Below are 17,705 nucleotides of genomic sequence, written 5' to 3'. Positions count from 1 at the left end.
GGAGATTCAGGACACTTTAATTGATGTTATATGTTAGCTTTGCTTGTAATTGTAGGAACAAATTAATCATGATATATGTAATATTTGGACCACATGTCTCTCCAGTGTTAGTCTCTTCATTGTGGAGTCAGACTATGTGCTCCCTTTACTTTGTCTGTTAAACCCAGGAGATGTTGCTTTCATTTTAAGTTAATTTATAGCAAAAACAATTATATGTTCTAAGACTATACAACCAAATTATATTTTTACTGAATTTTTACTGAAAAGAATTTTTACTGAATGGGTAAAACACGTTTTACCATGTTTAGTATTATTGCATGACCAGTTTCATTCAAAAGGTGATACTGGAAAAACTGAGGCTCTTAATATTGTGAGGGAATACTGCTAGAGAAACTTTGTAGAACCTGAAGTCTGATAATTAAAGGTGAACCAAAGCTTCTTAGGCTCTTAGCACAAGGCTACCCTCTAGTGGAACAGCCTTGCATTGAAAAAACAAACTTTGTCAGTGAGCAGCAAGGTTTTTATGAGCTGTAATATATGTAATGCAGTATATGTGGGTACTTGTATAGTAGTAACAAAGCAGAAAAAAACTTGAGGAAACCACCTTTGTCATTTATGATAGTGAAAATATAATTGTAACCAAAATGGGTATTTCTTTGTGTGATCATTCTAAGTCATTACTTTGTGAAAGGCAAATCAGAAGTTCCCATTGAGTAGCAATTGATTTGGAATTCATAGGATTTTTTTTGACGATTCTTCTAAAAGTCAGTAGGGGTTCATACAAGTCAGACATTCTTGAATCTGTAACATACCTGCTACATTTGCAAATGTAAGGTAAATGTAGGAAAATATTGGATAGGTCTCTAATGAAAGACATGCTGTGTTGACTGGAATATTTGAGTGTTTGGGGTTTGCGCAGAGGAAAGAAATGAACTTCTAGAATTTCAATTGTTGTAAAGATTAGAGAAAAACTAAAAGCTTAGATAAGGAATAAAATGTTTAGTAGAAAGAATAGAGTGGGAGGAGGTTTGCCTAGGCATTTCAGTTCCTGAATCCCAGGTTGGATAGATGGGACAGGTTTTGGCAGCTGAGTAATAGGTCTGAAGAAGAGCAGGAAAAAAAGATAATGGACCTGAGTTTGAGACTCTTATGTCACTTATTCTTCCCTTTCTGTAACTTTTGGAAAAGAGGTTCTACTGGATTCATGAGGAGGTCTGGGGATTTAAGCTCCCAAACCAAGGCTTATTTTTATTTCACATTTTTCCCTTTTGTTGTTTTCATTCTATACTACACAAAAGGATAAAAAGTAACATGGTATGTCTGCTACTGTCAGCCTGTTTCTTGAAGGGGAGTATGAGGTGGCTGTGGCAAAATAGTAACCTTGAGAGCCGTAGAAAGCATGCTGTCTGTGTTTTCTGTGTCTGATTTCCCCACCTGCCACGGTGAAGTGTTACGCTAATATTAGTTTTCCTGTTAGAGTCAGAATGTAGACTTTCTTATAATTGATCAAAAGGATCAAAACTCATCTGTTGTTTAAAGACTTTGTTGTGCATTTCTGCTGGAAATGTTCTAAAGTTTCAAATATGAACATTATGTATGTTTATGGCTGAATTTCTCCAAAGTCAATATCACAAAGTATTTGAGGGTTGCAGATGGGAGTAATATGGAGACAAATTGTCTGTAAATGAGAACTTAAAAACATGTCTGCCTTCAAGTAGGAACAATCTAAATGTTGAAGAGAATGTGCAACAGAACTGCTTTGACTGTTGCAAAGCATCATGGTTTGACATGACAGCCTTTTCTGGTAAGGGGGAAGGGGCTGTAAAGATGGCTCCTGTAAGAAGTTGCTCACAACTCTCCCCAGCTCTGAGCCAGACCCACTTCTGGGGCTGAGCAAATTAGACACCTCCACGATCACTTTTTAAGAAGAAGCCGGAAGAGGAGGCTTCTTCCTCCATCTTCTTTCCATCTTCTGCCCCTTCTTCTAATAGCTGGTGGTGGTGCAAGAAGTGGGAAGAGTGAGAGAAACAACCATGTGGACTCCAAGGTCAGTGAGGAAAGAGAGGAGAAGGTGTGCTGGAGCAGAGGCTCCCCTGCATTCTATGGAGAGGACTGATGAAGCTGAGATTTATTTGCATTCCTTTAAAGATCCTTGAACAGGATCTTGAACTCTACCATCTCATTGTCACTGCAGCCAAGGTTGCCTCCAACCTTCACATCCCCAACCAGACCCTCCTTGTCAGTACCAGGTCCAGCAGCACACCCCTCCTTGTTGATTCCTCGATCACCTGTGACAGGAGGTTGTCATCAACAATCTGTAGGAACCTCCTGGACTGCGTGTGCTTGGCTGTGTGGCTTTGCCAGCAAATATCAGGGAGGTTGAAGTCCCCCATGAGGACCAGGGATTGTGATCATGAGGCAGCTCTCAGCTGTTTGTAGAAGGCCTCATCCACATCCTCCTCCTGATCAGGTGGCCTGTAGCAAACTCCTACAACAATATCACCTGCCTTGCCCTGGCCGTTAATTTTTACCCACAAGCACTCTACCAGCTCTTCATCCCCACCCAGGCACAGTTCAGTACACATTAATTGCTCCCTCACATAGAGAGCAACTCCACCTCCATGCCTTGTCAGCCTGTCCTTCCTAAACAATACATAGGCCTCCATGGCTGTGCTCCAGTCATGGCAGCTGTCCCACCACGTCTCTGTGACTGCAGTGAGGTTGTAGACCCACATCCGCACCCACATCTCCAGTTCCTCCTGCTTATTCCCCAGGCTGTGTGCATTGGTGTAGAGGCAGCGCAGGGGCTTACTCAAACACACAGGTTTCCCTGGATGGATGCAGGAGGATCCTCCCTGGTTTGGCTCTTCCTCAAGATGGTCAACCTTCCGCATCTCAGCCCAGTGTGCAGATGAAGGGCACTTACCATTGCATTCCCTGTCCAGCCCTGTTTCCCAGCTAGAGGGGACAGCTTGTTCTGTTTTGCTTCTCCCCCCACTCCCCATGTCCCTTAGTTTAAAGCCCTCTTTATTAAGTTTGCTAGCTTATTCCCAAATATTGCAGTGCCCTTATGGGAGAGATGAATCCCATCTTGTCCTATCAAGCTGTAGCCCCCAAGGAAAGATCTGTTGTCATAGAATCCAAAACCTTCCCGTCAGCACCAGCCTCTCAGCCAGGAGTTTGTTTGGCTGATTTTTTCATTGTAGACTCCCCCTTTATCTCTGGTGAACGGGATGGAGAAAATAACCTGAGCCTCCCTGCCTTTTACTTGCTCCCCCAAGGTTTTTTAATCGCTTTTATCCTGGAGATGTCATGCCTCATGACATCATTCATACCTACATGGCACACAAGTTAGGGGTAGTAGCCTGCATCCCTGATGAGCTGTGGCACTCAGCCACATCACTGACCTTGGCTCCTGGCAGACAGTACATCTGTCTTGACTCCCTACCTGCTCCACAGATGGGTCTCTCAGTGCCCCTTGCACCCAGCACTTTTTTCTACCGTGCCCATTACCTGTTGCAGGTGGAGCAGCTGATGGTGAGTTGTTTGCTGGATTTTTCCCTGTTAGAGCTTGCTCGTTGAAGTCCCTTGTTGCCATTGTCTCATACTTATTTGTAGTGGGCACTCTGGAAGGAGGGTTTTGACGATGACCCCTTGCCCTTCCTTTTTTTCTTACCAGGGTCCAAGGCATATTAGGTTCACTGGAGGCTTGCACCTAACTACGGAAGCCTCTGTCTATCTCCACCTCTGCCCCTCTAATACTACACAGTCTACTAACTGTTTCCTGCAGTTCTTTTACCAGGCACTGCAGTTCTTGAACTTGAGGGTACCTATGACACATGGTTATCTCAGAAGCACGTGTGCCTAAGCACCCTAAACACTCCCTGCACTCCACCTGGACTGAAGCGTCTGTACTAACTGGCTCTATCTGGGTGGATGCGTTGACCATCACCTGGGTTTTGTCCACCTGAGCCTTGGCTTTAGCACTGAGACGAGGGCTCACCATCTTACTAGACTGAAGCAGGGGCACTTCTCTGACTTCTGTCTCTCTATGTGGGCTGTGGGGTTGTTCCCTGCTTGCCCTGCCTGCACCACACCCTGTTTGCTGGCCCTGTTCTCCACGCTCCTGGTCACTTAGGCTCACTGAGGGATGTTTAAATCCCCTGCAGTTGCTGCAGCTCCGCCTCCTGGCAAGACCGTCCCCTTCACAAGAGCTGACTGCTCCTGGTGGCTCTCCTCACTTCTCCTCCACTCCCCGTGCTCCAGAAACCCCTGGATTACCTCAATCGACCACACAGCCATGAATAAACAAGCCTTGCCTCCACCATGTGTCCCGCTGATAAAATGAGAGTCACAGCCTATTCCAGGCATCCACCTGTTCTGATGTCGGGTCCTCCACAGGCTATGGGTGGATATCTGCTCCCCGGTGGACCTCCATGAGATGCAGGAGAACAGACTGCCTGCCTCACCCACAGATCAGAGGGTGCCTGGGTACCTCCTCCACCTCCTGCTCCACTGACCTTGGTATCTGTGGAGATGTTTTTCTCACATTCCCACTCCCTTCTACTGCAGCAGTTTTGCCATCAGCACAGCAAATTCCTCCCTTTCTGTCAGCTCTTTGTTTAAAAAAGCCACTGCTAGTAGCCCCCTGCTACCAAAACTTGGCTACTCAAACCCACTACATGTGTATACTGGTTTCTTTTGTGGAGACAACATGCTGTTACAGTTGAAGGAATTTGTGTTAGACTTGATAGATTACAAGATAACACCTCTGTGATTAATTAAATAATGAAGAGAAAACTGAAACCATGAAGAGAAAAATGGAAAACCTTTGAAGGATATAAAGGCTTTGTCTGACACACACAGTGTGTAATATTACCAGCTAAAGTTACCTGTAAGAACATGCGTCCAAAGAGATACTATAACTGTTGTTATTTCAGGTGCTTTGCCCTTATTTTACTTCAAAATTGCAATTTTGGGAGAGGAGTGTCTTTTAAAGACATTAATAGATTTAAAAATTGAGTTTTGCATCAGCTGCAGGTCAGAGATGGCTATCTCCTTTTAGTTGTTGAGAGGCAATAGCAACAAATCTGCCTCATAAAAAGAAGTGCATTTTTTGCCGTTTTAAAGCAGTTTTGTTTGCTTACAGGTGTCAGCTGTGATGCATGTTTAAAAGGAAATTTTCGAGGCCGCCGTTACAAGTGTTTAATTTGCTACGATTACGATCTGTGTGCAACTTGTTATGAAAGTGGTGCAACGACAACAAGGCATACAACTGACCATCCAATGCAGTGCATACTAACAAGAGTAGATTTTGGTAAGTGACAATTTCATACTCTAGTAATTTGCTGCTATGTTGTGTCTACAAACATAATATGGGTTTTTCTAGTTCTTAATCATTTCCTCCATTACCACACTGAAAATAAGAGTACTTATCTGCAAACAAAATGTAGCTATTTAAAAACTTTTTTTGCATAGAACTGATTTATGTCTTTTTAATTGCTGCATATGAATGTTTAACCTTATTTTAAAAAAAATTGTCTGACAAGAACAGGTTATCACAGTAGTAAATTAATAACAAGAATTACTGCTAATTAACTTTTGTAGGAATGTTACTGGTGGCTTGTGTTTGCTGTAGGTGTACAACAGGGATAATGATGGGCTGTGCTGAGTACAAAAGATTTGTGGCAAGGACTAGTCTGTAGTCTTCTTGGAACTCCTTTGGAAGATATGCTAGTTTGAGAAATATTTCTGACTTTAAAGCTGTATCATTATTTAAAATAAAAATAGCTGTTCTTTGTTTCCTATCCTTGTTTCCATTGCATCATCTTTGTAACAGGCTGTACCTGACAACATAATGCTGAGACAAACCACTGCTCTAGGGTATTGCTGATGCTGGACACACATTTAATTTTATATTAAGTCTGTGAGACTAGAATTTTAATAATTTTTTGTGGTGATTCCAGCTGTATGATTCTCTACCTTTTCAGTTCTTTAAACATGATAATTGCTTAAAGCTGAAGTCTTATGACTTGCAAATTACTTCTTTACGTTTTGATTAAAACAGAAGTAGTATCCACTTTTTTTATTCCTTTAAAGTTTAGATAACAGCTATGTATAGAAACATGCAACTGGATTCTCAAAACAGCCGGTGAATGAAGATGTCTTTCATTTTCTTAAAATGTTCAGGCGTCTGCTTGCTCTAAGACTAGCTAGTCATGACTTCAGAAATCCAGGCCCTGGGAAGCCAGGGTTTGAAATGAAACAATTTAGGACACTACGAAAAATGCATGCCATCCTTTTAGCTTGCATGTATTTCTTGTTGGGCTTGGTTTGTTGGTTGGTTTGGGTTTTTTTTTTGTGACCTCACTGAGGTGAAATTCTCTGTGTACAGTATGTTAATTCAGGATTCTGGTTACTGTTTGAGATACACAGTTCAAACTGCTTAGCCCCTTAGCAACAGTGTTCTTGGGTGTTACACATGGGCTAAAGGGGGACAGTGTTTCTGTGAACATTAAATGCTCATCATAGGAGTAGGAATGCTAAAACACCCTTGCTATGAAGCTTTAGGCTAACAGTAAATAACAAAGCTTTTGGTGTACTACAATGAGGAAACTTGTTCTAAATATTGGTCTCTTAAAAAAATGCCTAACATCAGAACCTAAGAATGTCTAGTCAGTATTTTGTTTCTTGAAACTTGGATATTCCTATCTCAGAAGCCTTTGATAAATGTATCTTTTAATGCATTTTATTTGTGTATGTTGTGGGGCAGAAAGGGATTATTTTTTACTATTTCAGTTTGCATGAAGAATACAGATGACAAGGTGGAAGAAGGTTCATAGTGAAGTATTGATATGGGCAGTAGGATTTCAAGGGCTACTTCTACACTGCTTGGTGTTTATGCTACTGTGGCTTCCTGAAATAAGATGATTAGGAAAACAAGTTCTGGAAATTATATATGGCTTGATATCTAAACATTGCTCTTGCAGAACCAGTGTTAGGAAAAAAAAATACTGCAGCTAAGCTCTGCAGCAAGACTACTGGTTTCATTTACACTGTAGAACAAGAACAGGAAAGAATATGTCACCACCAGCAAAGGTTGAGGACACGTGAGTACTAATGACCCTGTAAGCTTATGCACTGCGGAATGAATTAGGAAATATGTGTAAGTAACATATTCCTTTAAGACACAGGAAGGTCTGTGATGTCATTCCTAAAATGCTTTTATTTTACAGTTCCCTGTAGAATGTTAAGACGTAAAGGAATATGCCTTTTAAGATGCTTAAAGAAACTACAGTAACTTTCCAAAAGGCCTTGTGTGGCCAAGGAGATCATGTGACTTTGATGAACACTTGCAAGATTGTGAGTTAGGGAATGTTAAGTTTAATTAGAAAATCAATAATGAATAGTAGAACAAGTCTGTAATGATCTGCTTTAGAGTTGTCAGAGTCACTTGCTCAAGGTGCATCTGCAGCTGATGAAGAGGAGCCCCTTCTTCCTCTATTTCCCATCACCTTTCTGGACAGCACGATCTGTATGCAGATAACTGGAGTTCACTTAACTACTCTGTGCCTAAAGCTGTGACCAAGTTGAGGTTTGTGGTGGTCAGCTGATCACATGGGCGATCCTTTTTGTCTGGAATGTTTTCAGCATAGAAAAAGTTAACATGTTGTTTACCTCTGTGAAAATTCTGATCAGTTGTAGGTGCTATATTACAGTTGTAGGTACTGTAATAGTGTTGCAGAGTGCCTTGCAAGAAGATGGAGTTCCTAGGGTGCTCTGAAGGAGCTTTTGTTATCTCCTGGGTATTTTTTGTTTATTCCTGGCCCTGACTTGAACTTCTATAGGAGGTCATATGAGAACACTTAAAATGGGTAAAAAGCTGTAGTGATTTCTCACTACATATATATTCACTCTTGTACCATCTGGTTGGTATATTTGTCGTTCCTGGAGTCAGTATATGCCCTAGTATTAACTTTGAAGTAAGGAGGGATCCAGACCAATGTCTGTGCTGTTGATTTTTCAGTCCTCACAAGAAAGACTGGGAAAAAATGCTTTAACACACACCCCAACAGTGATGGGCTTCTTTAGCGGAGACAAAGCTTAAAATGTGAGGTGTCATATGCAACAAGTGGCCTTTAAAGCACAACTTCAATTAGTTTATTTCTAAGGGGTCAAAGTAGAATTTCAATAGACCTGTGTAAAGAACAGGAACACACTTACTAGGCAGTCATGTATTTGTGCTTTTTCTAGGATAGTTTGTCAGGATAATGGAGAAGTTCAGAGTAAATTTCCCAGTTTTCTTTCCCCCTTAAAAAAAAAATAATAAGCTCTTAGGATGCTTCATGGTTTTAAGGATGTGGCTTGCACATCACCTCCACCATTTGAAGGGGTTATACTGGCAAAGAAAGTAACACAAGTTATTAGTAGAATTCTGTCAGTTATATTACGTTACTTGGATAAAAGTATTGAACAAGTGTATCTTCACTTGCTTACGTGTTTGTGTGACAGAAGATCCTGCCACCTTTTGTGCTTAATTCTTAGGCAAAGGGAACAGTTTAAATAATGTATACCTTCTTAATGTGTAGTGTGATAATGTGAGGTTTGACTGAATTCAGCAGAATTCAGCTTGAGGCTTTTGTGAGAACAAAATCTGTCTGGTAAGCATGTCTTGCTATGTCAGAGCATCATAGAATAGTCTAGTTTGTATGGAACAAGACTCTAGAGATCTTCTGATATAGCCTGCTTTTGGAAGCATGGACATAAGCTGGCTGTAAAGAAAAGTCTTGAATCTTTCCTTCAAGGGATGTGTCACCAATTCTAGGCTACCTATTGTAGTGTTTAGTTCCTAGAGTCAATGTTGTGGAGTTTTTGTTTGTTTCACTTTATTCACCTTGAATTTCTTCTGAAGCAGCTTGTGCCTGCAGCCCGTCACCATGTTTCCTTTTGAAGAACATACCTCTATTCCTATATAGCTACTTTTTCAATGTAATAAGCTGGAGATAAGATCCACTTTCAGCCTTCTTTAGGGTGGATGAACACAATTCATTAAACCATTCTCATGTTAGGTTTTCCAACCTTCTGACTGTCTTAGTGGACACAAATGTGTACTCACACACACAAAAGACCCCTAAGCCCTCTCTGTTTTATTTAAGTATCTATCTTGAGTTGAGAGAGACCAGAACTGAAGCTTGTGGTCCTGGTATTACTTAATGAGTGCCAAATAACATGGGATAATCACATCCCCTGATTTGGTGGCCTTTGCTTAGTTAGCCCAAGTCATTTTTTGCCTTCAGTGATGCAGGGGCATACTGCTGGTTCGTGTTTGGATTGCTGTTCACTGGGATCCCTATGTCCTTTCAACAGTGTTGCCCTCCAGCTAATTGATCCTGCCTTTGACCTGCAGCTGCTGTTTTGGCACTGCTCAATATTAGCATCTGTGCTTGTTCATGGCATCAGCATGTAGTTCTTGGTGCTGGGGAGCAGCAAGACCAGAGCAGCCCCACAAGACATAACAAACCAGGAGGTGAGAGTGACAACCGCACTGGCAGGGTCAGTATCCTTCCTGACAGGGCAATGCAGGATAGAGTTGTTAACAGGAGCAAGTCCTATTGACAGTCCCAAATGAAGCAAGTATAACAAGCCATCAGGGTCCAGGCAGGAGGAGGGCTGGGTACAGCTGCAGCATAGTTCATAACCAGATGGTTAGACCTTAAATGTAGCCCATGGGCAGAAGGGGTGTGTGGAGGTCTGCAGTGAGACTAGTCAGGGCAGGTAGTGCCTGTTAGTCAGCTCAAGGCCCTGATGCCTGCTGCAGAAACAAAACACCTGGCTGGATGAGTAACTGGACACCTGACATGAAACATTGTTAGCCCCAGCAATATGTCTCACACTGAAGCAGTTAGTTAGCCCAGCGTTATTTTGCTGTGAGATTGAACACACAGCTAATGAAACTGATTGAATTAAAATCAAGGATGTGCTGTTTCTTTCTGCTGGACATAGCTGTACTGGAAGTTGCTGAAAGATTGAAATCATCATGCTCTGTCAGGATACAGCTATTTCAACATTCAACCAAGCTGACATTTTACTCTAGCAAATATGGCTCTTGTTGCTCTTGCACTGCTTTTCTAGTGAAGGGGGAGAGTTCCAAGTGAGGTGAGTAAAGATCCCACCCACTGAGAGTAGATCCTTCCCATCTGTAAAGCAAGACAGCAAGGCTGATTATGAAGATATTAGAGTCTAGGTGAATCTTAGAGCTATATTGCTGTGTATCATCATTTCATAGGATCCTTCATAAGATAATTCTGATTAGAAGGAAAGTCTGGAGATCTCTGATCCAACCTTCTGCTCCAGACTTTGAGGTCAGGTCAGGTTAGGGATTTGCCCACCTAGGTCTTGAAAACCTCGAAGAATGGAGGTGGCATGGAGATTTTTTGCCTGTCCTGTCCCACTGCCTTTCTACTCAGGAGGGAAAAAATATTTTTCCTTAATAACCTCTTAACCCTCCTGTACTGTAGCACTGAAGACCCTGCCTGTGTGTCTCCTTGATCCTGTCTGTGTAGGTATGGGGGCAGCTGTTAGGTGACCCAAAGCTGTCTTCTCCAGACTGAACCAATGTTTGTCCTGAAGCCTCTTCTGGCAGCATGGGTGCTCCAGCCCTCCCACCTTAATGGCTTGCTGACTTTACTTCATTTTGATATCTCCCCAGACAGGATGCAGTGCCTGGGTGAGGCTGGTGATTGCCTAGCCAAGGGAATCACCCCTACTTGTACTGCTCTAAGCACATGGCTGGCCCCCACTCAGCTCACTGCCCTTCCTGTACCCAACACCATTTCCTCAGAACTGTTCCCTGGACTTGCTGGTTTCACTGCCCAGGTCTGTCTTTCTAGGGCAAGACTGGGCTGAATTTCCTAAGATTTCTGTTGGCCCATTCCTTTATGCAAGTATTTATAAATAGAAAGTAGGTGAGCTTTGTTTCTTTAAGTTTATAGCAGAACGTCTAGAAGATTTTAGAGTGATTTTTGTTCAGAAAATCTGCAGTAAAGTAGAACTGAGCAGTTTTGAGGGTAATAATCTTTTGAATGGTATGGCTGCTTGATCAGGGTATAGGAAGGAATAAATACATATACATTGTAAGATGTGGTGTGTTGCCACACAGAAGAAAAAGATTGAAACAAATGTAACCAACATTTTTTTTGTATGTATATATGAAATTTCAGTGCTGTCACTCATATAAAGAAAAGGCAAACTAAAATTCCTGACTACTGTGTACCCTTGAAAAGAAATATGTCTTAACAGAAAGCAAGGACAAGCTGTTATAAAATGTAGTCGCGAATCATCTCTTTGAAAGATTGTTTTGGTTATGTTTGGGTGGTTTGGGTTTTTTTTTTTCCCTGAGGAAACCTGCTGTACTTCTGTCTCATTACTAACCACCTGCCAAGTTTAGGAATGTGTTAGATTTAAATATTGAATACAAGCAGTCTGTAGCTAAAGATGGATAATATAACAAAGATGCTTATATTTTTTGTTTCCACATTAAATTCAGAGGTGATCTTTGTGGGGCACTTTTTTTTCCAAGAAAAGCTATAATGTCTAAGAAATGTTGAGTTTGAAATCTGTTACAAATTATTGAGTCTTTAGAGGGTATTCTGATACTTTTGCTCCTTTGTATCCTTCCTCTAACTGATAAGCAGTGTGAGTAATGAATTTTCTCCTAGAAGGATGTGATTTAGTCTGGTTTTTATTTTTTACTACAGCAGCTTCACCTTCCTAGCTACTTTGAAAAGAGGGCTTTAGATGGCCCAAGGAGTTGAAGGAGTTATGGACTCCTGCTTCTCTCTGTATTTGGAAATACCAAATGAAACTGAAACGAAATACAAAATGAAACCGAAAGATTTCTTTGTGCCCAGAGGGATAATTATTTTATCACATGCCATTTGCATCATAACAGTACTACAACTGTAAATTAAAATAGTAATATAATTGTAGGCTGCCTTGTTTGTGCAGACATGGAGGAATGGCCTTTTCATTTTTTCCCATACTACCTCTTTGTTAGGGTCTTACTTAGCAAATGAGCCTTTGATACTCAATAACATGACTATGTTTGTAATTTTTAGGATTTTTCATGTACTTGTAAAACAAAACATGGAGAAATGCCCATTTAATAACTTCAATGCTAAAATTAGTCTCAAAGATTCATGGTATCACATAATTACTGACTTTTTTTTTTTTTAAAGAAGTAATAGCTTATAAGAAAACTGTTAACCTGTATTGCAGATGAGAAAAGGGATGGAGTTTGATTCTAAGAGATGGAGAGATTCAAGTTCAGGAAGAAAAAAGAAGGGAGGTATAAACTTCCAAAGGAAAAATATTTGGATTTCCCATGACTAATTTCACTTCTGACAGGTGTGCTTCCCTGTGTGAAGGCCTAATTATTTGGCCTGTGTATATACATTTGCTTTGAATGATAAGAAAGATGTGGAAGGAGGTGTGAGTGAGAGAACATGAAGGAATGTAATAAGGAGACTGGAAAAAAAAATCAGACTTTAAAAAAAACCAATAAATTACTTGTTTCATGTTCTCTAAAAGCAAGGACCAAAAATCCAGTGTCTGACAGTCCTTGTTAAATGTCTTCCCTCTGTGATAGAACAGTGTGTACTGCTGGGCTTTTTGACATCTGGTCTAAGCTAACAGTATATCTAAGAAGAAGATATAAAAGATATTTTTACCTGTATGTTAAAATATTTCCCATTCTTCAGACTGGTTGTGACCCTATGTCCTTTGCTCAGCTGGGAAGTTGGAGTTCGTGCTTCTGCCTTACTTGAAAATACTTATATTCATGAAGTAGTGAGATTTACAGGTAGAGGTTTTTAGACCATCTGATAATTTTTAGGGATTTTTTTGTTTCTTTTCAGATAGTAGATGCAGAAGTTACCTTTATATGCAATTCTTCTAAAGAATAAGATTATTTGCCCATATTTTTTCATTGACTGATAGTATTGTTGTCTTCAGTTGCATGTGGTATATTTAAGTATTGGCCAGCAACCTCTCCTGCAAATGTGGGAAGGTAGACTTTCTTCTTTGTAGCTTCACTGGTTCTTCCCATGGATTTGTAGGGGATCAGATAAGGACAGAAATTTTGAATTAAGATATACCATTTGTCTTGTTAGGATGCCAGCTGAATACCTGACAACCTGTCAAGGAAATACTCAATGTTCATGTGTTGGGTGACTCAGATGCTTTCAGAACCAAGTCCTGACACATGTTGTGCATGGGCCTCTCTCTCATTTATGAGTCCGGGCTTCTGTTTGTGTCACATGGCTTTTGGGTTGGGGGTGCTAATCTTTTGAGTATGTCTTCCAACTTGCATTCATGCCGACTTTGAAAAGTCCGTGTGGTTCTCTGTTTCAGTCATACCTCATGTGCAAGTCCATTCTCTAATGAAAAGTTACTTTGTGATGTATAAAACATTTAATGGAACCTCAAATGCTACTTTGGAGAACTAAGACTTAATTGGCCAGGAACTTTTTACTTAGAATAGTTGGACATAATGTTTCTGTCATGTATATGAATGAATGAACCTAGATTCAGGATGGTACTCAAGCGTAGTGTGACAGTTAATTTCATGAACCAGTTCAAATGCTCGGTGTGTTAGGTAGTGTTTCTTCCTTGGCAAAGACGGCTGTCTACTTGGGCATTTCTTACCATGTCTGTTAAAAGAGCTATCTCTCGTCCTCCAGCATTTAAGTTCTCTGGAAGCAGTTTCCAAATAAGGAGAACAGGGACTTATTGAGCATAAGCTTTATTCAGCAGTGTATTTGATCTGTTTCTATATCTTCAACTCTGCATATTAACATCATATGAAGTAAGAAGTTCGTTTCCTGTATTGGTCTTAGAGTAATAGCCCTAAAAACCTAGTTATATGTAAAATAATATCTGTTAGTAGACTGTAGATATCTACATCTTTAGCTTAAGTATCATGTTTTGTAAGTCTGCAGAAGCAAAGTCATGTCCTAAAGAGGGAGGTCAACAGCAAAAGGTGTCATAAACCTTACAAAGTTGCGACTTAAGCTATCAGGAGGACACATTTGTGATACATTAGATAGATATTGCCTTGTGGTGCAGGACATTTGTTCTGCTATCTGTTTGGACTTGTCGAATTTCTAGGAATATGCATAATTCTGTGAAAATATTTTTCCGCTACTTGTCAGTGAGACCTAGAAAAATGTCATTAAAAAGATTTTAAATTACTTGCTGAAGAAAATCACATTTTTTTTTCTAGATGAGAATATGGAGTTTATTCTTGTTTCTTGTAGAATATGTAGTACCTGCAGAGGATGATAGAGAAAAGCCTTCTTTCTTTCATGGTTTGGTACATTTTCACATCAAGTTTGAGGAACTTCTACATTAGCAACTTGAAAGTGATAGCTTTTCATTAGTAGTGAAAAAGTGCCTGAATTCAATGCACATGAAAGTTGCAACTAATGTGAAACAGATAATTAGATTCCTTTTTCACTATGAATCTGGTATATATTTGGAACATCTCTAAAACTGGTTATTGAGAAGCAGTGGTTCAGCTATGGCATAAATATTGACATCTGGTCTCAGCGAGGACTTCAAATTTTAATCAGAGTTTTTTAGGTACTCTTTAAAGAGTTCAGCTTCTGAAAACTCATAATTGAGAAATACCACAGGTGACCCAATACCTAGGATAAGAAAGGTGGAGGAAAGGTCTGGCATTAATTCCAGCGTCTTTGCTTCTTCTGAATGTTAGAAAACCTTGTTATGTTTGTTAATGAAATGTATTCTGTCTGGTTTTTGTCATCAGTAATTGAACACTTCTTGAATATCTATGGGCTTTTCACAAGACTAAAATAGATAACATTTCAATTAAATAACAGATTAATTTGGCAGTGATTATGTTCAAGTACATTTATAAACAGCGGTTTGTGTGAACAAAATAAACGATGTTAATGCTTTGAAATAACTTCTAAACACTTTCTTTTTCAGATTTGTACTATGGTGGAGAAGCTTTCTCTGTAGAGCAGCCACAGTCTTTTACTTGTCCTTATTGTGGGAAAATGGGTTATACGGAAACATCTCTTCAAGAGCATGTTACTTCTGACCATGCAGAAACATCAACAGAAGTGGTAAGAAGCTTCAGAATTTGGCTTTCAGTTGTGGTGGAAATGCATTAAGAAGAATCTCTCTTCTGAAAAATTGGTATCCTACTGATATTTTTCTTTCCTGAAGCATAAGATGATTTAAATGAACTCATGTATGAGAATGTAAAAAAGACATACCCATATTTAATGGTGATGTCAAAGTTCCTCTTTCCTGGGTATTGTGATATAGTGAGCTTGCTTTCTTCTTTTATGGTTGTTGTTTGGTTGTCCTGATGTAAAGGCTGCCATGTTTAGGATTTTATTACCCTGTAAGACAAAATTTAGTGTTCTCATGGTTATTCTGTGTACCCATGTCTCCCTTTCACAACCAGTATGTAATTGTCCTGGAAGCTGATAGCTGTGATGGTCTTCTGTTTACTGTAAGAGAGAAAGACACGCAGTTTTGTGTGTTTTCCAAGTAGCTTTTTGTAGTGTACTTAGTATATTTATACAGTGGAAGTTGTCATTCTTTCAAAACTGTTACTGTTAAAGCAGTGGTTTTCCCCCCAACCTTAACCATGAGGATAGTTGATGTGGTTAAAAAAGTACTACTTAGTATATTAGACAGAAATACTTTAATCTGGGATATTAGCTCCTGCTGTCTTGATTATCTTCAGGAGCAGGAGAGACTAGGTTGACAGAGTGACGTCCAGGTTGCTGCTGTACCATAAATTCCTATAAAAAAATATGAAGACTTGAAGTCAATTACTCTTCACTAATACATTGTGAAGAAATTACTTATAGGTTGTCTATTATAATCTTTTAGTTTTTCATAACTTCCAAGGAATTGTGTGGAAAGTGAACTTTCTCTCTCTCCAAGCCTTATAAGGATCTTGTGTGAAGGAGTGATGGTGTGTCCGACTTTCTGAGACTCAAAATGTATTCTGGTCTTTCTTAAACATATGAAACACTTCACAATCAGTTGCACTGTAGGATCATAAGTTAACTTAGCAATAAAATGTGATTTTTGTAATTTCAAGTTTAACTTTTGTCATGGTTTGACATGACAGCTTTTTCTGGTAATGGGGAAGGGGCTGTAAAGATGGCTCGTGTAAGAAGTTGCTCGCAACTCTCCCCAGCTCTGAACCAGACCCACTTCTGGGGCTGAGCCAATTAGACACCTCCACAATCACTTTTTTAAGAAGAAGCCAGAAATGCAGAATTCTCGCTGTTTCTTCCTTCTATCCCTTCTTTCTCCGGTTGGTGTTGACGCAAAGAGTGGGAATAGAGAGAGAAACAACCATGCAGACTCCAAAGTCAGTGACGAAAGAGAGGGGGAGGTGTCCTGGAGCAGAGACTCCCCTGCATTCTATCGAGAGGACTGGTGAAGCTGAGATTCATTTGCATTTTGTTGAAGACCCTGGATCAAGGGCAGTGACTCACTTCATTAAAGACCCCATGCCAAGGGCAGTGACTATGTCTGGAGGAGGCCGTGTGCCATGGGAGGGTCCCAATATTCACAGAAGCTGTAACTGTGGGGAAGAACCCACGCCAAAGAAGCTCATTAAAATTATGACCAGAAGAGTCCATGTCCCGAGGGAGGGACCCTGTATCTGCAGAAGCTGCAACTGTAGAGAAGAATCCATGCCAGAGATATTCACCAAGGATTGTGTCCCTTGGGAAGGACCTTGTATTGGAGCAGGGGAAGAATGCTAAGAGTCGTCCTCCTCTTAGAAGAGAGAAGCAGCAGAGGGAGAGACTGTTGTGGTGCTTCTGTGCTAGCTGGACCAAACCACAACTTTGCAACTTGAAACATAGCATCTACTGTTGAAAGTTTGACGTTTCAGTCTTTGGTGGCTTAGTATTGCAGTCCTGACTTGCACCACTTGATGTCAGTGATATGTTTGTGACACAGAATGTAAAGATTTTAGATTTGACACACCCTTCTTCGCAGCTGTGACTTCTATAGCTCAGTAAATAAGGCCTAAATTTGTGGTTCTAGACAACTGCTACACCACTGATTCCTAAAAGAGTTGTGTGTTCAAAGAAAAAATATCACGAGTCAGTCTGCAGCATTGTTGTATAATTGTTGCAAAGATAAAAAATAATATTTTAAACCTTGAATATGATCTTATATGTTTCTGCTAAGTTTGGAATCTAGCTTTTGGGATAAATATTTAGTGTGCAGGCACATAATGCTAATGCTTAGGTACTGCAGTCTTAATGGAGATAGTGGAAGACTGTGACATTAATAGAGTGGAAAGTATTACAGATTCTAAATATTTGTTGTCTTAGGCTTTCAGGCAGTTATTTCTGTTTAGATACTGAGCTTGTAGTCCTCATAGTAATCTGCATGACCAAAGATGTGTTTTATTTTGGATACTTAGCTTTAGATCCTTAAGGGAAGTTTACAGAGATGGAATCACTTATTATACAGCTTCCACCCCAACCTCTGTGTTTTCGAAGAATAAGTTAAAAACATTTTAGTCCATTAAGTTTTGCCATTTTTATGTTCAGAGTAGTGCAGATGAGTTTTTTGCTGAATTTTGTTGGGTATTTGGCATTGGTATATGCAGCCACATTAATTACTTGAGAGGAGGT

General features: G+C 40.1%; 1 protein-coding gene across 1 annotated transcript in view; it reads left to right on the top strand.

The window, feature by feature from the left end:
- Window positions 1-17,705, top strand: part of LOC104554162 (E3 ubiquitin-protein ligase KCMF1) — a gene marked incomplete at its 5' end in the record, with an annotated part of 58,516 nt that overhangs the window by 23,227 nt on the left and 17,584 nt on the right. The window contains 2 exon segments of the mRNA XM_062018817.1: window positions 5,150-5,317; window positions 15,010-15,149. Coding sequence (XP_061874801.1) covers window positions 5,150-5,317; window positions 15,010-15,149 — 308 coding nt within the window.

Source organism: Colius striatus, chromosome Z (assembly GCF_028858725.1).
Source record: "Colius striatus isolate bColStr4 chromosome Z, bColStr4.1.hap1, whole genome shotgun sequence".
Taxonomy (NCBI): Eukaryota; Metazoa; Chordata; class Aves; order Coliiformes; family Coliidae; genus Colius; species Colius striatus.
Note: the sequence above shows the minus strand (reverse complement) of the source record. Positions and strands in the feature narration are given on the sequence as shown.